This window comes from Saccopteryx leptura, chromosome 1 (assembly GCF_036850995.1).
Source record: "Saccopteryx leptura isolate mSacLep1 chromosome 1, mSacLep1_pri_phased_curated, whole genome shotgun sequence".
Lineage (NCBI taxonomy): Eukaryota > Metazoa > Chordata > Mammalia > Chiroptera > Emballonuridae > Saccopteryx > Saccopteryx leptura.
Genome location: NC_089503.1, coordinates 364,407,697 through 364,429,425, shown reverse-complemented (window position 1 = coordinate 364,429,425; position 21,729 = coordinate 364,407,697). Strand labels below are relative to the sequence as shown.

The 21,729-nt window shown below is 41.1% G+C and overlaps 1 protein-coding gene across 14 annotated transcripts in view; it reads right to left on the bottom strand.

Annotated features, from left to right (window-relative positions):
* Positions 1-21,729, bottom strand: part of DST (dystonin) — a 502,743-nt gene that overhangs the window by 103,584 nt on the left and 377,430 nt on the right. For all 14 annotated transcript variants that reach the window (XM_066359128.1, XM_066359129.1, XM_066359143.1 and 11 more), the window contains 11 exons: positions 17,819-18,027; positions 16,867-17,184; positions 16,221-16,387; positions 14,544-14,700; positions 13,538-13,664; positions 11,350-11,412; positions 10,551-10,792; positions 9,321-9,450; positions 6,388-6,587; positions 4,475-4,970; positions 1,625-3,096 (listed from right to left, as the gene is read on the bottom strand). In XM_066359128.1, coding sequence (XP_066215225.1) covers positions 1,625-3,096; positions 4,475-4,970; positions 6,388-6,587; positions 9,321-9,450; positions 10,551-10,792; positions 11,350-11,412; positions 13,538-13,664; positions 14,544-14,700; positions 16,221-16,387; positions 16,867-17,184; positions 17,819-18,027 — 3,581 coding nt within the window. The remainder of the gene's footprint in view (positions 1-1,624; positions 3,097-4,474; positions 4,971-6,387; positions 6,588-9,320; positions 9,451-10,550; positions 10,793-11,349; positions 11,413-13,537; positions 13,665-14,543; positions 14,701-16,220; positions 16,388-16,866; positions 17,185-17,818; positions 18,028-21,729) is intronic.

The following is a 21,729-nucleotide window of genomic DNA, read 5'->3' as shown; positions in this document are numbered from 1 at the left end:
GGAGAGAAGGAGGAAGAGGAGGAAGAGGAGGAGGAGGAGGAAGAGGAGGAGGAGGAGGAAGAGGAGGAGGAGGAGGAAGAGGAGGAGGAGGAGGAAGAGGAAGAAGAAGGAAAAAGAGAAGAAGAAGAAAATAATTTTGAAGTTTTCAAAATCAGTCACCTAAATACTATTATTAAAAATAAGGGAAACAGGCCCTGGCCGGTTGGCTCGGTGGTAGAGCGTCGGCCTGGCGTGCGGAAGTCCCGGGTTTGATTCCCGGCCAGGGCACACAGGAGAGGTGCCCATCTGCTTCTCCACCCCTCCCCCTCTCCTTCCTCTCTGTCTCTCTCTTCCCCTCCTGCAGCCGAGGCTCCATTGGAGCAAAAGATGGCCCGGGCGCTGGGGATGGCTCCTTGGCCTCTGTCCCAGGCGCTAGAGTGGCTCTGGTCGCGACAAAGCGATGCCCCGGAGGGGCAGAGCATCGCCCCCTGGTGGGCGTGCCAGGTGGATCCCGGTCAGGCACATGCGGGAGTCTGTCTGACTGCCTCCCCGTTTACAGCTTCAGGAAAAAAATAAATAAATAAAATAAGGGAAACACTATGTCAAATTATTTAACAGCACAGAATTTGGATGTCTACTTCATTTATAGTCATTTCTCCTGGGAAACAATTTGTGTTTTTGCAAATTCTATATTTATTCAGTCTTATTTTACCCTTTATGTGTTAATGGCGGAGGACTCACCATCACACTGGTGTCCACTGGAAAATAAAACACACCTCATAGTCAGAACAGGACCCGTGCCAACCCCAAAGGTTCATATGTAGCAGATGCTTAATATTTAGGACCTTCTCTGTGCAGGGATGAGCCTATTTTTGTCCCCGTTGAGATGCAACTTCTGTTCTTGCTATCATCAATAAGGACACCTTGAGTGACAATGACCCAGGCTTCCCATTTTCCCCTCATGTGCCATTCATTAAGCATCACTGAGTGCTATCGGGTGGCAGACATTCCTTGGCACTGAGGAGCTTATGGGCCAATCAAAACTAATTTACTCCTAACCCTCCAGGGCATGAACCCCCAGATCTTCGTTTCATAAAACCAGCATTACAACATGAAATTGCCCTCTTTAAAAATATCAACTTTTGGATGAAAAATGTTCACAGAAAGAAATTCAATTAAGAAGGATAAGAAGGCCATAAAAAAGGAACAGGCAGGAAACGACTATAATTCACCATTAAAGAAAATGCTGGGAGACAAACATGAAGAGAGCGCGCTTTTCATGTTCTGGGATGGCCTCTGCAGCAGAGTTCAAACCGTGGCCCCGGCCCCTCCACACGTCAGTTGCGAGGGAAATCACAAACGGACCCCATGACGTCAGTGTCAGGCTTCATGGAAAAGTGCTGGAACTTTCCAAGCATCCTTTTCACCTCTTTATATCATCTCAGGACTTATTCCACAAGGGCCCAAATCCCCAGGAAGCTTGGAACTGTCCCGTGAGTGGATATTACCTCCCCAGATGCTCACTCAAGCTCAAACACTGGCAGTCATACGAGAAGGTTCTACAAAACAGACAATCTTCTTTCTATAACAACGAAAAATCCCCTTTAATAATAATAGTGCTCAGTAAAACTGAAGAATTCCCTACCTTGAACACATTAAGCTGTTGGTTGATTGTCTCTGTTTCCATAGCAACAGGGCCTTGAGACTCTTCATGTTCCTCGGCCATCTGAAGCAGCCTAGAAAATTCCTTCAGTTTGCTGTAGAATTCGCCAAGGTGCCCAATTGTCTCTTCCACCTGCTCGTCCCTGGTCTGGGCTCGGTCCAGCAACTTGTTGCACTGTTTGCTTAAAGCCTCCAAGTCCCTTTTGATTCCAACAAGATCAGGAGAGGTTTCCTCCGTGGCCAACATCATCTTGCAGGTTTTATTGGCATTGTCGTTGCTAGCTATGAGGGCTTCCAGTTTTTTCAGAAAGGCGGTAATAGCCTCCTTCTGCTTTTGCAGTGTCTCTACATCCCTCCCCACGGGGGCCATGCTATCCAGTTCATCATCAAACTCGGTAAACTGAGAAAACATTTCTCGGATGGTATTCTGGAAATGCCCAATGCCTTGAAGCTTGGTCTCTAAGAATGAACACTTCTCATCAACCTGCTGACTTAGGGCATTATGCTCTTGAGCTAAGGTTTCTGCTTGTAATAAAATATCAGAGGCTCCCTTTGAATCCGAGGCTTCCACCACAAGGTCCTGTGCAAGTCCTTGGGCCAAATCTACCTGATGCTTCAAGGTCTGGAGTGATTTCTGCTGAGTCTGCAACATGGTCAGGTGTTTGTTACTGTAAGCCTGGGGTCCTAGAGACTCATGGGCATCTAGCTGTTCCTTTGTACACTGAAGCTGCCTTTTAGCTTCTTTGGACACTTCTTGAAATTCTTTAAACTTCTGGGCCATGTTCTCCAGGGAGAATTTCTTACTGTGAAGCCGCTCAGCGACCATGTCCACCTTCTGGTTCAGTGATGTGTTCTCATCTGTAACCACCTCTTTATCTGTCTCACAGACACTGAGCAAGCTATTGGCTGCGTTGTTGAGCAATTCTACCATCCCAAAGCGCTGGTCCATTTCCTTCTGCAGAGACTTCAACTTGGCAACAGAATTCTCGGTCTCAGCAGGATCCAGGCAAAATTTTATCTCCTCCAAGTTGTGCTGACACTTATCTATCCATGGCCGGAGTGTCTCCGCATGCTCCTTGTACTTGAGGGCTTTTCCCAGCGAGTCTTTCACCTTCTCTTCTCTTTCTTTCACCTGCTTATTAAATCCATCCCAGTTGGTTTTAATTGTGTTAAGCTGTAACTGCAAGGCTGCCTTCTCAGACCCTTGTGTCTTTAATAACAGGTTTTCACCTTCTGCAATGGTTTTTTCATACATACTAGACTGAGTGGTCAAAGTTTTACTAAAGTCTTTCTGATCTTTAACTAATGGCTCCAAGACATCAAGTTTGGCTGATATTGGGGGAGACTGCTTGAGCTCCTCTTTCTTTGCCTCCAGCCAAGCCTGAAAATCTCTGGACATCCGCTGAAACTGATGAGAGCTGGCACAGGCCGACTGAAGGTGTTGGACGTGATTCTCTACAAAGGAAATCACAGGCATGTTTATTTTACATCGCAACGCTGATTTCACCCCTGAAAAGCCAAAAGGCAAATCACCAAAGAAATGTATGGAACTGTCTAAAAAAACAAGGGCTGGGAGCACTGACTACAAGACCTATGAGCGAGCTTAAGTTACGGACAAAGGGGGGAATGAGAGAGCAAGAGGTAGGCACGGCGACAAGAAAAGAGACCAAGTGAGGAGGAGGGCAGAGGGCGACAGGAGGGGCAAAGCAGGCGAGGAAACCAGGAGAGCTGCCCGAAGGCGCAGGGTGGTGGAGGGCAGTCACACACACCCTGCCTGCTGTGCAGAGTCGTCCCCGGGCCAGGAAGTGGCAGTGACAACTGTTCACAGTTGCAAGCATTACGGACAATTCATCCGTCCCTTCTCAAACGTGACTGTGTCCCTTCTATGATTTTTACACCGTCCCGGAGGCGGTGTGACGCAGCACACAGGACCGGCATGGGGTTGGGGCTCCCCTCCGCCTCTCAGGACTTGGAAAAGCCTGGGCCCCTGAATCAGCCTCCAAGCCTCATTTCCCCAAACGTCAACTGGCAGCACGAAGGAAAGCTGTTGTGTGGCTGTGACCATCAAGTGTCAGTACATGTCAAGTCCCTAGCTTACGCCTGTCACGGAAGTGTCCAGAACAGTGATAATCATCATAATTCATCGCTCAAGTTATCAATATCTTGTCAAAATAAAGAAGGAAGCCTAAAGGGTTGCCTTGATCAGTAAAACAAATTCAATCAATTAAAAAACATACACGTGAGTATTTACCGGGTGCAGGACCCCTAGTGTCACTTTTCAAACAGAACAAATGCAGCAGCCCCTTCAGACGTCCCATAACTCACCCCTGCTGCCTCTGACCAACACTGTCCCTGTGCCACAGACCTGTGGCCACAGCGGCTGAGGGAAGCTAGTGCCAAGTGCTCTTCTACACATTTCTCTAGAAATGCAAATTTCTAGAATAACTGCAGGTGAACATGAGGCAAAGCCTTTTAAAGAATGGTATTCGTCTGTTGTGTTTTGTTTGTTTTCTGGTGAAACGAGACTGTCACGCAGCAAAAATGCTCACATCTTTTTAAAAAGCAATTTGGAGAACCTGACGTTTTAATAAGGGGCCTTCATTGGGTGGACTTTGCCAATACTGTTCCTTCCTCCTCTGCGTGGAGTGACCTAACACTGGCACACGGGAACACCGCTGTGGCCCTCGCCCGTGTGGGCGGCCTCCTCTCCGCGCACGCCCCCAGTGGGGACGGACTCTCTGTAGGGTCCCAGCTTACAGGCAACAGCTGGGAATTAGGCCATCTATGATCTCTATTTCCAGGAAATATATACGTTCAAAGAAGAAAGACAAACCTGCTTTTTGTTCAATATCCTTAAATGATTTTAGAACGCCTTCTAGCTGTCTACTAAGTTCTGCTTTCAAGTACTGCTCTTTAACCAGGGCTGACAAATCCTCACAGAGGGCCTGGGCCACTTTTATCTGCTTCGCTTCCTGCTCTATTTCCTGCTTCATTTTTTGGGCTGTTTCCAGCTGCTGGTTCATCGCATCAGGGTGTGTGCTCACAGCCATGCTGCTGCTGAGTTTCTTGTCCAGATCACTCAGTTTGTCAGAAAGGCTTCTCAGCAGGCTTTGATACTGTGTGCTTTTAACAATGGCTTGGTCAATCCAGTCACATCTGTCACTCAACTGTCCTGTTAGGCTACCCCATTTTTGGGTCACAGCTGCTAGTTGCTCTTTCACAGTCCCATGGAAAGCAGGGTGTTCACCAGGTCGGCTCAGAATGCCCTGGCCAGCTGCCGTGAGCTGCTCGTATTGAGGCTTCCGAGTGTCGAATTCTTGCAGCAGGATCTAAGGTAAAGACATAATGAGGGTAAATCAACACACAAGTTATCGGCTAATTACTTTCAGAAAACATAGCTTTAAGTTGCTAAAGAAAAAGATATGCTACTCATTTACCGAGTTGTTAGTTTTGACTTTTAGTTACTGCTTTCCTACTTTTTCTTTTGAGGGCAGTGCAATTATCTGAAAGTAATCCAAAAAACAATGGTGCTTCACAGACATAACATTTTGCCCAAAATAATATCCCCTAAAGGGGAAAACAAAAGGAATAGATAGTTTCAGCAGTCTGGGCAAAATGAACAAAAATTCACATACGAGTTTTCATGTACAAAGAGAAACAGTGCTATTGAGCACGTTCACATCACACACACACAAAAACTTGTTTTTTCCCCCCTACTTGCTCTCTTCTCTTTGTAGGAGTTTTTAAATTATAGCACTTTACACCAAAGGAAATGCACAGTGATAACAGGGTTGGAACATATTAACTCACGATGCAACGATTTACAGAGGTTTCTTTTAACATAAGATTTATTGACAGCCTCTATAAAAACAGTTTTAGCCAATAAATCATGTTGCTCAGCACTGAGAGCAAGCTCCTCAACCCTGGCTCTCATTATAAAATGAATGATCCAAAATTTTCCTTTTTTTTTAGTACAATATTTTATTGAGCTCCAAGCGACCACCAGGACTGGAGGCAATTATTTCTCCCTAAATGTTTATTGACAGCTTTTGTTTTCATTCTTCTTCAGATTAAAAACATACGTGGGTTTGTATTTTTAGAGCACAGGCTCAGCCCCGCGGTTCCAACACCACTACTCATACATGAAGAACTCTCGCTGCAGCCACAGCGGAGCTTCTGCTCTTACGGCTGACTTAGTTTGTGGGTCCCCCCCCCCTTGTGGATTTATGTGCTTATAATTAGAGCAGTCTAACTAACCCTCTGGGCTCCAGGGCTCCCTCTCTGCTTCCCTCAGTCTTCCTCCTCTCCTGACTCTGTTCCCTCCTCCCCCAGAGGCTGCACGCCCTGAGTTTTACAAGTTTCATTATCTACTACCACACTCAAAACAAACAGAACCTCAAAGGAGTCATTTCTAAACAATAAAAAGCATATACTAGCTTCTCATAAAAATGTCATTACTTATACAATCACATTAATACTTCAAAGAAGGCCCTCTGTAAGAGGGTCTGCACAAACCACAACCTGCCCGAGGTGACCGGGGACCTGCCTGGCCCGGGCGCAGCAGACTAACTACTCTGGGAGGCCTCTGGGCTTCGGTTCTCTGGGGTTTCTCATTAACCTCAGGACGGTCTTTTATGGGCATCTGAAACATTACATACGCACTTCGAGGCAGTTCGAGCACACGCTGTCCAAAGCTAATATATTTATAATGAAAACATCTGTCATGTGAAGTCAAGCAATACTCACCTGCACCTGCTGCCTTTGTGTGTTTAGCATGTTTGGGTCAATTGACAGGGGCCCAAGAACGCTGACCATCAGTTCTTTTTCCGCAAGCCACTGTCTCAACTGAGCCTCCACAGTCTGGAACTGAGTTAGGTTATTAGAGGATTCTTCCAGTTTTTGTTGCCTATCCACTGTGAATTGATTGAGTTCTTGCCACTTAGAGTCTAGAAGAAAAAAAGGGCAAAACTGATGTTTGGTTTTTATACATTTAACACAGCTATATGTAGGAAGACTATAGGATGTGACTCAAAAGGATATATAACATCTATCATTCTGTATTTATAACTCTTCTTACTGAGTTGATTAAAGTTTAACCTAAGAGAATTAATTGCATTTATTAATACTGATTTTATGGCCTTGATGGTTGTGTGTCAACTGAAGTTAAAAAAAAAAAAAGTAAATTTTGAATCTGATGTTAGAAGCTAATGCAGAGTACAAAATGCTCCTTAAAACAAACAGGATCCTGAGCTCTCTCGTTCCTTCTAAAAATCCTACGGAGTCTGTTAATTCCACTATAACTGTCCTGCTAGAACAATGACCATTAAGCCTTTTCTTTAATATTAAATCTCCAATGATCAATTCTAGGTAAGTGACGCCAGAATTTTTATATCTATATCTAATTATTCTCTTCTATTCAAATTGCACTTCAGTAACCAGCTGCTTAGAAGTTACACTAGGAAATCTCTATTAAAAAAAAACAAAACTCATTACTTGACTTTGACACACAATGCAATATATAGATGATATATCATAGAATTGTACATTTGAAACCTATATAATCTTATTAACCAATGTCATCCCAATAAGTTTAATAAAATTTAAAAACTCACTATGTACCGATCAAAATTGGTGACTTTTTCTGACTTTAAGATTTCTTTCAAAGGTTATTCTATCTACCATGTCACTGAGATGCAGAAACTCAGCATGTTCTTTCCTGACTCTTCTAACTCTTCTAATCCTTGATCCAAAAACTGTAAACTCATCACTTACATTTCCAATGCCCTAATTCCATTTTTGTCCTCATCACGGTTTCCCCAGACCAGTGGTTCTCAAACTTCAGCTGCGCTAAAATCACCTGGAGGGTGATTAACACAGACTGCTGGGCCCACCCCCCGCATTTCTGATTCAGCCTGTCTGAAGTGGGCCTGAAAAGATGCATTTTCCCAAAGTCCTCCATGCTGCTGCTGCTGCTCCCAGGACCACACTTGGAGAGCCACTGTACGGACCCAAACCACCAGTATTCTAACTTGTTTCCCTGCCATTAGAGTTTCTCAATGGCAATCTATTTGATTCTAAAATAATTTCTCTAAAAATAAAGCACTTATAAATATGTCACTTCCAGTGCTAATATTCTTGAATAACTAATTAAGTTATTCACCACCTAGATGATCAAATCTGAAGACCTCTGCTTGACATTCAGACTGACCTCTAAGGGTTTGTGCTTCAAGAAGAGTCCTCTGATCTAGGTCTGCTGATCTTACCAATATCGTCCCAACGGGCTTCTGCTCACACAGGCCCCCGACCCGACGTGCTCTACCAGCTCTCCATGTAGCCCAGCTCTAACCTTCCTTCACAGTTCTTCTGCATTTTTTAACCTCTGCTCGGAAGCCTTTTCTGTTCTCCCCACTCTCCGCATGGCCTGCTGCTGAAGCCAAGAGTGACTGACCAGCACTTGAACACAATATACATTCATTGAGGGATATAATTAGTTGATCTGATAGATATTTTTCACCTAGCATACTATATAGTAGAGGCCTGATTTTCTTAGAACTGACCCCTGTAACCTTATCTAAGTACATCATTCTATATGGCATGTTGTAGTCAAACACAATCTGACAAAAATAATGCAATTAAAACAATAAACTGAGAGGTAGAATACCTAAAATCTTATCAGAAAGCTTTTATTGAAATATACATTCTTCACTCCCACCCCTATTCTAAAATAATATTCCCTTAAGTAACACTGATATCCCAGATAAGAGCCACTGAATTAGGGACAAATTCATTACAATGCAATAGGAATCAATTGGATTAAATATACCATTGAACATTAAGATCCCTTAGGATAACCTTCAAACTAAAACATGCTTATAGATTTCTAAATTTATTAAAGCATATCTAACTCTAAGGAAAGACTATCTTCAACTAAATACAAGGGAATGATTGAAAGTTAAATAATTCTTATTAATATAACAGCCAGCACATAGCACTTACTGTGTGTTAGGTACTATTCACAGGAGCTGCATACACACTAACTCACTGAATTCTGAAAAGCAATTCTATAATAGGAAAAATCAGGGCTTGTGAAAATTCTTTACCCAGGACTAACAGTTTATATAAGGATGGAATTGATAGGGGAGGATAGCTCTGGATAAAGAATCAAACCACCAAACTTATGTAGGGACCTACTTTTTAATCCTGGCTGGGGGAGGGAAGAGCATAAAGTAGTAGCTAGAGGAGTCCCAGAAGGAACCTCATGGAAGAGAGGAGAGCCTACCTTGTCCAGACAAATAAACTAAAAAGAATATTCAACTTAAAATACAATAAGTCATAAAAAAGGAAGAAGTACCAAAAATCTAGTAAAAAATAAGCAATAATGAAAACATGTTACTATATGCACAGCATGTTATAAAGTAGTATCTACCCTCTTCATAAAAATAAATTTAGTTATTGTGTTTAGAAAATAAGAAACCACCCCCACAAGATAAAATATAGCAGGTAAGCACAATTTAATTTGAAATGATACTTTTAAATATGCAAAAATAGATTGTGGATCATTAAAGCAACTCCTCAAGTAAGTGAGACTGTTGGATGTTGTCTGATAAAGATTAGGATTAAAAAAACCCCAAAAAACTAAGCTTCCGTCCATGGAGTCTGGTGTAAGCAATGTAAGGTACCTATTTCCGTCAGCATCTGTTTCCACGTGGGGGCCTCCGGGGTATCCGGGTTCTCCTCCAACAGCTCTGTCAATCTGTCTTTCAACTCCTGCACTTTGTTTACATTTTGCTTCAGTTCTGCCTCAAATGACTAACCAGGGGAAAAATATAAAGTAAATACATTAAGGTATGTCAACATCAAAAGGCCAAAAACACAATTACAACAAAGAACTATTTTCTCTAGCCTGACCAAGAGAGGAAACATTTTACTGTTAAATGCTGAAGTGGAGGAGGACCTGGATTCAGCAGGTAGTCATTTTCCTTTCCTGTTGTCCCTAGTCCTCCATCAACGGATAAAAGAACCCAGCTAGAGAGATAATGGCTCATCCCTGTTACTTAGGAAGAATTTCATATTATTCTCAAACCGATCCTTTGAAGAAAAAAAGTAAGATGACATCAGGAAGGTTGCAATTAAAAAGAAAATCACAGGTGGAGGTGGGCAAAGGGGAGGTGGGGATGGGAAGAGACTTCTCTCAGGGCGATAGGCGTGCGACGCAGTGCGCGGATGATGTTTGGTGGAGCTATACTCGAAAACCTGTATGGTGAACCAATGACACCCCAACATATTCAATACAAATTAAAATTAAAGAAAAATAAAATGGAATCCTCATCAAATGACTCAAACATGTTTGAAAGAATAAAAGAAAGAAAATCAGTTTTGACAAAGGCCGGCAGGATTGAGAATGCGTTAGTGAATAAGCACTTTTCTGGACAACACCACATTGAGTTCAAATACAGGCTGGTAATTTGTGGACATTTTTGCCATCAGTGCCACCATGTGAAACCATTTTCCCAATACTGACAGTGGTAGAAAGAGATATTGTCTATTAAAGACAGAGAGCATGAGCTCCCCTATTTCATACTAGACAGAACAGACCCCTAATACACTTAGCCTTTATACCAATCTTTGTCCAAGAATTGACTGTTTAAAACCTCAGACTTAAACTGATTTAAAGGTGGCAAAGTTGCTTATACTCAACAGTCCACTCATCTTTATAATGTCGTTGTGCAAAAATAGGTGATTACTGCCATCAATCTCTACCAAAAAAAGCACATTAAACAAAACTGGCAAATTATCTGCTGAAGGTTATGGAGCAAGAAATCAGAACAGGGCTCCTGACCACCAGGCTCAGTTCTGAAAGCCAGTCGGTTCTCTTCCGCGTCTTCAGTAAGTGCACCCCTAGGATATACCTTATTCTGCTCAACTTGAGTCTTCACAGCTTCCGAATCTGTGGGGGCGGGGGCCTGGTGCCACTTCGCTGCGGTTCTGTTCATCTTCTGCAACCACTGCATCATAGCACTTGATTCTTCCTGGGCCTTTTGCAATTTGGTGAGTTTAGTATTCAGTTCGGCTATTTTGTCCTTAAGTAAGAGGCCAAGATCTTCATAACCATGGCTTATGTCAGTCATATCTTTTTTAATAGACGTTAATCCTAGGAACAAGACAAATTCTTACATTGACACATTTTCAGAATGTTTAGAGTAGAGCTCTAGAAAGAAAAGCTTGCTTTGTAAGTCACTCCCTTCTACTTTGTCAATATCAAGGCTCTATGATAAGGTCATAGCATTTTTAGAATGAAAAGGTTAGATCATCTTGTAATGCTATTTAATGACAGAATTTAGGGACACTAAATAATATAAGTGAAATGAAATAGATATTTTAAATAGAATTTTAAAAAAAATGACATATTACTTATTAATTCTTCAGGTATTAAGCTCAAGAAAGTAGCTTAAATAATATATCAAGTAACAAAATATAGCAAATTAACCAAAAAGAAGGAAACATAATAACCAAGTGCCAAACTGAATTACTGGGTTTCAGGTGAACAGAATTGCATAGGATGTCATACTAGAAATATTAATTATATTCATACCATTTTAATTCAAGTTTGAAATTTCAATATACTACTATTCACCTCTAAAAAGATTTCCACTCTAAAAAAGACTAGCAATTTATTTTAATCAATAAACACTTAAAGTTACTATTCACCTTTATTTGCCAAAATTTCCTGAGTATCTGTGGCTGTTCCTTCACCATTTAATATTACTCCACCTGCAAAAGTATTAACACGGAAGTCATCAAAGATTCCCACAATATTTCTATATATTAATAGTAGATGGCGTGAAATCAAACCTGTGTAAGCAGTAATCATATTATTGAAAATGTAAAATGTAAAATATTAATTAAATTTCAAACATTATTATTTGAAAATGTAAAATATTAATTAAATTTCAAAATCAAATGAAGGTTGAAAATGTCAAGATCAAGCCATATACTCTCTTCTATACAAAATGTATTCTTAAAGTAGTAACATGATCACTTTAACAGAGTTTCAGGAAATTTAGATTATATATATTCCTCATTAAATATGAATGTATAATACAATGTTGTGATAAAGTTCCTTCATTGGTCAAGTTATTTTAGTGATAAAGTCTCTGAAGCTCAGAAGTTACTCAGTACATGTGCTGCACAAAGCATACATGACTGACAGACAAAAGAACTTCTTCCTGACTTCAGGAATTAAAAATTGGTCCAGTTACACAGTATTATCTTGGGGTTGAACAGAGGCAGAGTGATGTAAAAAGGCATGACAGAAAGTTAAAAGAAAACAAACAAGCAAACAAAACACCCTATTACTAAACTCACATAATATCAACACAGAGAGAGGAGAACACAGTGGCTCTGAGTATTTGGACTTTGGCATATGACTCACCCACATTTAAATCCCAGCCCCACTAATTATGAGCTGTGACTAGACAAACTAATCACCACTCAACCAAATCGATGGGCATAATAATACCTATCTTGTAAGACCACTGTAAGAATTAAACACAGTAAACCTAGTGCCTAGAAAATAGAAACTGCTCAGTGAGTAGTATTTATTACTTCTCTTTAATTATGTAAACATAAAGCATTGGTACCTTTTTCATAATCAGAATATTAAACAAACAATTAGACTTTCTCATTCAAGTATGTATTGGCTACCTATCCAAAACACAAAGACATTTCCCCAAACCAACCACACTGGAACAAATCTAAGCAAACAGAAACATTTAAATATCTGAACCTTAATCTAAGTTTTGTCCCTTTAAAAAGAAATCACACACACACAAAGGCATTTCAGATGGAAGTGAAAATATTGTGTAGATACTCAAGATTAATTCCTACCATGTTTAGTAGTTATCAAGAATAGAAAAAATTATCTTTTACTTATTGCAAATACAAATTGGACGTAACGAATAAAATAAAACACAATAGAATTCCTTTTCTTAAAAAATAAACTTGACATTTCAGGGAACCTGATAAGGAGAAAAAAGAGAGATCATCCCGGCATATATGAGTATTCCCCGAGATGAGATTAATGGAGCGGAATAAATGGCTGGTCGGGAGGCCCAGCTGGAACCTCAGTGTCACAATAGGACAGCTGGGGGGGGGGGGGGGGGCGGGGAGGCTGGGCAAAACAGATAAACCACAGAGGATGCTCAGAACTCTCAGAATAAAGCTATGTGATCTGCCTGCTGTCTATACTTGGGTTAAGAAAAAAAAAGTAATATTAACAATATGTTTTAAACTTAAATTATTCCCACAACTTAAATTAATTTTAGAATCATTATTTATAAGCGAATCTTCCTTTCTGTTGATAAGAGAGACTCAATCGTGATAAAGACGCTGGTTAACATACAATATCATTGTTTTTTTCTGTGAATAGTTTCAGGAATAAAAGAATAAAATGAGAGGTCCATTCTAAAGGAAAAAACTGGTTTCCTTCCCTCGCTTCTTCCTTCCCAGGAGACCAGATTCATCTCTGTAGTCAGTATTTCAAATAGAATTTTAACATCTCCGTTAATGAAGGTAAAAAAAAACAAAAACAAATTGAAGTCTGAGCTTTCCCTTCCCCAGTATAATGCTCCTTATTCTTAAAAATTGATTGGGCTACATTTCAATTATAGTCTTTAATAAAATAAAGCGTAAGAGGGATTTGAAATTTGTCTAGAACAGATAGATCCTTTTCCACGGCAGCTCTTATGTGTACAGATGCCATCTTTCTTAGGGCTTTCCCTCTGTATTTCTGAGATTACTTTAGTCATTAGTTTAACAAATGACGCACACACATGAAATTCCCACGAGTGGACCCAATCCTTACGGGTTTTGCTATGAATGTCAATGAAGCACATACCTGACTTGGCTGCCGCTATTGCCTTGGCCGGGGTAGTCACGGCACTTATGAGGTTACATAGTGAAATCCCACTGTTGTTTACTCTCTGGATCTCTGGTGTTTTTAAGCTCCACTTTTCTTGCAATTTCTTTAAGTATAAAAACACATTAATTTTTCAGTCTTCATACTATTTTCGAAGTTATACATTATAATCCAATTTCTTAAACATATCTTAAAACAGTAACGATTGTGGATTCCGCTTTGTTGGGGAGTGGATGGTAGAAAAAAGGTACCGTCTCTATTTGTCCCCACAGCCCAGGTGACTGGTAGTTAGCACTGTCAGCCGTCAGCAATGACAGGACCCGGCCTGCATTCTGCTCCAGGCCTCAGTGGCAGTCAGGCTATTCCTAGCTGCCATAAGTTCTAAACTGTCAACTGTAAGTACGAAAAACTCTACTAGGTAACAGTTAAGTTACAAGCAGAAATGTAATGGAAACAATAAAAAAAAAGGGGGGGAATTCAAAATTCCATTTAATAGTGAATTTTAATCGTCAAAACTTCAATGAATTTTTATAAACACACATCTCCATAAATATGGAGTATAAAAACTAGCATAACTGGTCGTAGGTTCTGATGAGGCAGATGACCAAAAGGCTTGTGCACTGTGTACTAGAAACGCAAATAGCTTCTATCTTCAAAGACTCGCTATAGAGATAGATCCGAACTATAGTAACATGCTGAGTTCAAGGAAGTTATTTTACTTGAAATTATGAGGAATGACATAAAAAAAATAGCTGAAACTAAGTAGAGACTAAATGGAGAAGGAAATTTAGATACTGTCAGAGTCAGCAACTCACCAACACATCTTTAAAAAAAAGCAAATTAATTCCTCAAAAGAATCAGTTAACCCCATGTCATGATTTCCAAATATCACCAAAATGTTAACTGGTCATTATAGGTTATTAACTTTAACCTATAATGACCGACACAGGCCAATGAGAAATTAGTAGTAGATACAATGCTTCACCTTAGTTTCTTCCAAACATTTTCCTAAATCTTCTGCACCGAAAGAAGGCTGCACAATGGGAACTCTTTCTGTTGTTTCTGCTATCCATGATTTCAATGATTTGACAAGGGCTTGGAAAGCCTCCATCTGTTCTTGACAAGAAGACACAGCTTCTTTCCTATATAACAGAAATCATGGAAGAATTTAAGCCACAGAAAGGAGATACTCCAAAGGATTAATTACTAATAAATAATTATTCCCATATTAGGTTTAATATTAAGAAAAATTCTTCCCCACTCCTCTACCCATTTGATACATGAGCAGAAGTTTATAGTTGGTAAATGAAATCAGCTAAATAACTATTTGTCTATTTCTCAGAGGCAGGATTCTCAGATAAAGTTAGGAGAAGAAATCTGTAACCCATATGCAATGGCACTCTATAATACTACATAAAGTCTAAGGCTATATAAACAGTTTTAACATTATTTAGATTCACTGAGCTTTGATCTGTCCACTTTATATGGTGCTTACTGCCAGCAGGCACAAAACCAGAAGGGAAACATTTACACTTCACAGACAGGAGGAAAACATAGCGCCACCTAGTGGTTTCTTCACTATACTACAGTCAGCTTAGTGGATGGACAAAAGCAGGTTCCTGGAACACAGATTTCAATCACCAAAAGAGGTGACACGCAGTCTGAAAAGTTTTAATGGGTGCCTCCCCTATAGATACTTAGGAAGCTCCATGGTTAACTGCATAGTTCTTTCTGTCGCTCAGCACCACAGAGGGAGGGTGCACCCCTAGCACACAAACAGCTGTGAAGACAGTTACATTTGGAACGTGAACATGTGGATAACATGTGCACATGTGCAAGTGTGTGGAATACTGGCACATAAAAGTCCACTGCAGCTGGACTAATTACTGACTACATGGTTTTAAAATTGAATCCATTTGAAAAAAACAACCGAGAGGTTGCCTAAGAAAATCAAGCCTGTTTCTGTGCAATATGTGACTTAAATATCCTGACAAAATGGAAAGTACAGCACTGTGTATAGACAGACAGCATCCAAACATTTTAGGTAGAGAATCATGAAGATATAATGAATAGTTAAAAGAGAAATAACTATTTTCCATTTTGGGAAGGAAGGGTCTTCTGTATAAACTTTAGCAAAAGCAGATGCACTATGTATTCTAAACTAACATGAGATCAGAAATATAAAAGTTCAGTCACATGGCTGACCCCTGTACAACTTTTTAGCTCACGTTAGGTTCATTTTCTTGTTTGTTCATAGAGTCAAAAAAAGAGAGAGAGAGAGAGAGAGAGAGAGAGAGAGATCCATCTCTGAATTGGGCCCAGAAAGCAAAGAACAACATGACCTATTCTTCAAGGTTTTTTCCAAAGGCTTCAGACACTATGGTGAGTTTAAGGTATTTTCAGTAATACACTACCACCATTTTCTTTACATAATACTTTCTACTTTTACGTAAGAACTCTTGGAATTTCCCTCCTAAATATTTTAACAAAAATACACTTAAGTTTAATAGCGAAACAAAATATCAATATAAAAGCACTTAAAAAGTAACCCAGCGCTTATTCTCAAGTTTCCAAAATTGTTTCAGGTATCTATATAAGTAAATAAAAATAATGCATTCTAATTATTATCCCATAAAATCTAGTTTTCATAAGTGGTGCTTACTTTTCTTTGATGGTATCCTCCATTTCTTTGAATTTCTTTGACAAATTATTTGTTTTTTCAAAAACCAGGGCCTTGTCACCCGGCAGGCCATGGCTGGCTATCTCTTCCAAGAGATTCTGCAAAACTTCGAGATCTTTCTTATGTTCTAAGAATTCAGAAGTTGATTCCTACAAAGCATTTAGATATTCAATCAATACAAGATGTTCCTAGATCTTCAAATGGCATTCCACCCAGAGGTATGTATGTGACCAGAATCTCACATAAGAATAATCCTGCCCTACAGGCAATACTCAATATAAACAAACATTCAGGCAGACTGAAGAAGAACACAGTAAACGACGTCATTGACTTTAAAAATGCACTGTTGACCTCTGCCCCTCTGTGAGTCTGGCACTAAGCAGCTTATTGTCATCTGTGCTATGTGGAAAGTGTATGTGTGACTTGTGGTATTTGTTTCTCATCAGGGAGGACAGGCTTCCAGGAGAAGTTGGGGTCTGTGCTTTGTAAAAGAGGAAAGCAGAGATCTTCACTAATCCATCAGCAACTGAAACAAGGAGGGCTAATTATAAGGCTGCCAATCAACAGAGGAGCCGGTCTTAGCCGCTAATATACATGCTCAGTCCAGAGACTCTTACGGAAGACATACCTGCATACACTGAGACAACTCGGTCACATCCTTTCCCGGCCTGTCTGCCTCAGTGAGAGCCTGAGTTTTGGTCTCTAAGAACATCTGAAGCTTCTCTGAGAGGGTCTCGAACAGTTCTACTTTGGTTTTCAGCTCCTCCATTTTGGCAAGTTTCTCTCTGTGCTTATGGCTCGCTTCTGAAAACCGAACAGACAAGTCCTTCATTTTGGCTTGCAGTGAGGACGCGGTGGACGGGTCTGCTGTTTCCATAAACTTCTTCACTTTCTCATTCATGGCATTTATACTGCTCTGGCGACTTGCAATGTCCTGTTCCAACATCTGAAATGAATCACCAAATAGTGCATGTTTCATAAGGATGTTTACAAAACATGTCCCACGGTTTAAAAAAAAATTACTGTTCATCACAACAACACAAGCTTGAACAACCTGTGACTAAGGAAGGCTAACGGTTGGGCCTGACTGACAAGTCTGATCTGTCCCTTGAGGAATCCCATCCAAAGGTCTTCAAGGGAGGGTAGAGAACAGCTGGCCAGCTGCCTAAGCGAGGCAGGAGGTGGCTGCGGCCCGGCCACCCCTGGGATTGAATGGAGCCTAGGGATTATCCACGGTCCTCATTTTTAAAAGGCTAGACAACAACAAGATTGATCTGATTAACCTCGTGTGCAGCTGGCTGCAGCAACGGTAAACAAGGCAGGCCTCCACGTAAGTGTAAGCCCTCTGTAGTGACTAATACTCATGAGAAAGGACACAGAACTCTTTCCACACACCTTCACAGAAAAATCACGTTATACATTTGCTGCTGGGCAAAAACTACTCTCCACAGTTATATATTCAGAAACCATCTGCTCTTCTCTATCCTTAAATTTATTTATCCTTGGAGCTTATTTAACTGGGTTCTTTCTTTCACCTGAAAGTGGTATTATTCTTTTTTCTTTTTTCACATGCCACTTACCATGTTTTTACTGATGACATCCTGAAGAGCAGCGGAGCTTAAGGGCACCTGACCTCGTTCCTTCAGAGAGCCCTCCACGCCCGCCATCCAGTCCAGCATTTCGTCCAGGCCGTCCTGCACGCTCAGTGAGCGGGTCAGCGTCACCTGCAGCTTCTCGTTGCGGTCATGCACACACTTGGACAGATCGTCGTATCTCCCAACAATGTCATCTAGTACAAAAGGATCAGGAAATGCTATCCACAAAGTTATCTTTGCCATGTTCCTTTTCAAAAATACACTTAAGGTGAAATCACAAAATTCCCAGACCAAAATTGGGAACAGAAAAAAGATAAATAATAAATTCATACTGCATGATTATAGAACCATTTAAAACACTTTAAAAAAAAAGAAAAGAAAAGATCTGTGGAAAATGAAAAACAAGTATTTTTAAAAACAGTTAATATGGCCTGACTGGGAGTGGTGCAGAGAATAGAGTATCTACCTGGGATGCTGAGGTCCCAGGTTCAGAACTGCGAGGTTGCTGGTTTGAGCGCGGAATCATCAACATGATCTCATGGTCACTGGCCCAGCTGGAGCCCCCACCCCTACCCAGTCAAGGCACGTATGAGAAGCAATCAATAAACAACTCAAGTGCTACAACTATAAGCTGATTCATCTCTTTTCTCTCCCTTCCTGTCTCTCCCTTTCAAAAAAAAAAAAAAAAAAAAAAAAAAAGCTGCCTGACCAGGCGATGGCGCAGTAGATACAGCATCAGCTTGGGACACAGAGGACTCAGGTTCAAAGCTCCGAAGTCGCTGGTTTGAGCATGGGCTCATCTGGCTTGAGTGCAGGCTCATCAGCTTGAGTTCGGGGTCACTAGCTTGAGCATGGGATCACAGAAATGACCTCATGGTCGCTACCTTGAAGCCCAAGGTCACTGGCTTGAGCAAGAGGTCACTCAGTCTGCTGTAGCCCCCCAGTCAAGGCACATATGAGAAAGCAATCAATGAACAACTAAGGTGCCGCAACAAAGAATTGATGCTTCTCATCTTCTCCCTTCCTGTATGGCTGTTCTTATCTGTCCCTCTCTTTGTATTTCTTGCCAAAAAAAAAAAAAATGGTTATTATGTATATCATTTGCATTTGAAAAAAATATTTTTGGATGCACAAACATTTGAGTTGTCCCAGAGAAATGAAAGCAGTTCCAACAGCAAGTCTCTGGAGTAAATACAAGTTCTCAGTCTGACATTTCAAATTAGCCATACTTATTGATAACTACATGGGGGAAGAGGGACACTCACACAGTTACTCTCAAGGAACAATATACAGTCATAGAGACTCGCTAAGTATTAACCTTTCTGTACAGATGCTCTCCCTCCCTTGTGCTCACCGTCGTTCTCTCTCAGGTATAAATTAAGTTCTCTCATCATCCTAAGCAAAGTACCCAAATGCACAGAAACTGCAAATCTGAATGTGCTGAGAAAAGATACAACAATGAAAAGTCACTTAAAATAGAGAAGGTTGAGATGATGCTTCTAAAATACACACAAATAGAATTTACTTGAAAAGTTTAACACCAGACACCAGAGAGAAAAATGAACAGCGTTAACAGGTTCACCTATCTCAGATGAGATGAACTTTTCTTTCAGTTCTAAAGACCTGAGATGCTAAAACAAAACAAAACAACAACAAAAAACCTTTGTGACCTGGCTTTCACTTGCATGTAAAGCTCTACATTTTAACATCCCACATTCCATTCTGCAGACCAATGTGAAGTTCCAAGGACAATGCTTTGTCTGTTTGTTTTATAAATATTTTATGTGTGCTACATTTTATTTATTTTTTAAATTTATTTATTTTTAGAGAGACACACACAAAGGGGGGAGGAGCAGGAAGCATCACCTCCCATATGTGCCTTGACCAGGCAAGCCCAGGGTTTCGAACCGGCGACCTCAACATTTCCAGGTCGACGCTTTATCCATTGTGCCACCACAGGTCAGGCCGACAATGGTTTTAAATGTACTTCTCTCTCCAGCACCCACTCTGAAACAATCTGGTTTTGACTGTTTATTTATCCCTTATTTTCCAAGAACTTGAAAAGTTTTTGTTTTTTTTTTGTATTTTTCTGAAGCTGGAAACGGAGAGAGACAGTCAGACAGACTCCCGCATGCGCCCGACCAGGATCCACCCGGCACGCCCACCAGGGGCGATCTCTGCCCCTCTGGGGCGTCGCTCTGCCGCGACCAGAGCCACTCCAGCGCCTGGGGCAGAGGCCAAGGAGCCATCCCCAGCGCTCGGGCCATCTTTGCTCCAATGGAGCCTTGGCTGCGGAAGGGGAAGAGAGAGACAGAGAGGAAGAGAGGAAGGAGGGAGGGGTGTGGAGAAGCAAATGGGCGCTTCTCCTATGTGCCCTGGCCGGGAATCGAACCCGGGTCCCCCGCATGCCAGGCCAACGCTCTACCGCTGAGCCAACCGGCCAGGGCCTTGAAAAGTATTTTAATTATTTCTGAATGCTTTAGTCTGATACACTGTAGAATGCTTCAGTAGAAGAAAATCTGGACCCGACGCATTTCCATAAAAATGAAATATCTTACATGCTTGTGTTTGGCCTGGGGAACTTAATCCATATGCACAAACAATATTTATTTTTAATTTGTCTAATTTGATGTGTGAGAAAATAAGTCTGACAGATCTTCACTGAAGTGAGATGTTAACTTTAGATGATTCAAAGAGATAATCTCTCTCTGTTGTTAAAATGCAATGCAGGCCCTGAGAATGCTGACAGGGGAGGGGAGCAGCATTTAATGAGCACCAAGATCCTATCAGCAGAGAAGATAAGCATTGGGTTCAAGTGTGAGCCCTAATATGAAAGTCACAAAAGCAAATACTCTGAATTGTAGGTCTTTTTTAAATTATTATTATTATTATTATTTTTAGGTGAGAGGAGGGGAGATAGTGAGGCAGACTCCCACATGTGCCTGACTGGGATCCACACAGCAACCCCATCTGGGGCTAGTGTTCAAATGCTGAGCTATTATTAGCGCCTAAGGCTGACATGCTCCAAAGGAGCTATTGTCAGCACCTAAGGCCACATTTGAACCAATCAAGCCATTGACTGCGAGAGAAGGAGAGGGAAAGAAGGGGGAGAGGGAGGAGAAGAAAAGCAGATGGTCATACTTCCTGTGTGCCCTGACAGGAAATCGAACCCAGGAAGTCCATATGCCTGGCCTTATACTCTATCCACTGAGCCACCAGCCAGGGTAAAATTGGAGGTTTTCATTGGCAGATGAGCTGCTTTACAAAGGGTATCTCTGTGATTCAACAGAATAACAATAGCTATCTGTTTAACCACGGTAAGTGATTTCCCAAGCAAACAGCTATTTTAATAAAATTAACACAATTTCAGTGTTACTGGTATTTCTGGACTTCTTAGTGATAAAATACTGTCAGTAAAGTAAAGTTTTAATTTTAGGAATTAAAATTTGTTTAGAAAAAGATACAGAACAAAATGTACTGAAAATGGAAAATGTTATCTTTTTAAAGTGCTTGATTTTTTTTTTTTTAGAGTGGGAGAGAGAGGGACAGACAGGAAAGAAGAGACATAAGAAGCATCAATTCTTTTGTTGCAGCATCTTAGTTGTTCACTAATTGCTTTCTCATATGTGCCTTGACCGGGGGGCTCCACCCAAGCTCAAGCCAGCGACCTTGGGCTCAAACCAGCAAACTCGGGCTTCAAGCCAGCGACCTTTGGGCTTATGTACATGATCCCACGTTCAAGCCAGCAACCTGTGCTCAAGGTGGTGGCCCTGCATGCACTCAAGCTGGGTGAGCCACGCTCAAATTAGTGACCTCTGGGTTTCAAACCTGGGTGCTCAGCATCTTAGGTCGATGTTCTATCCACTGCACCACTGCTTGGTCAGGCTAAAGTGGTT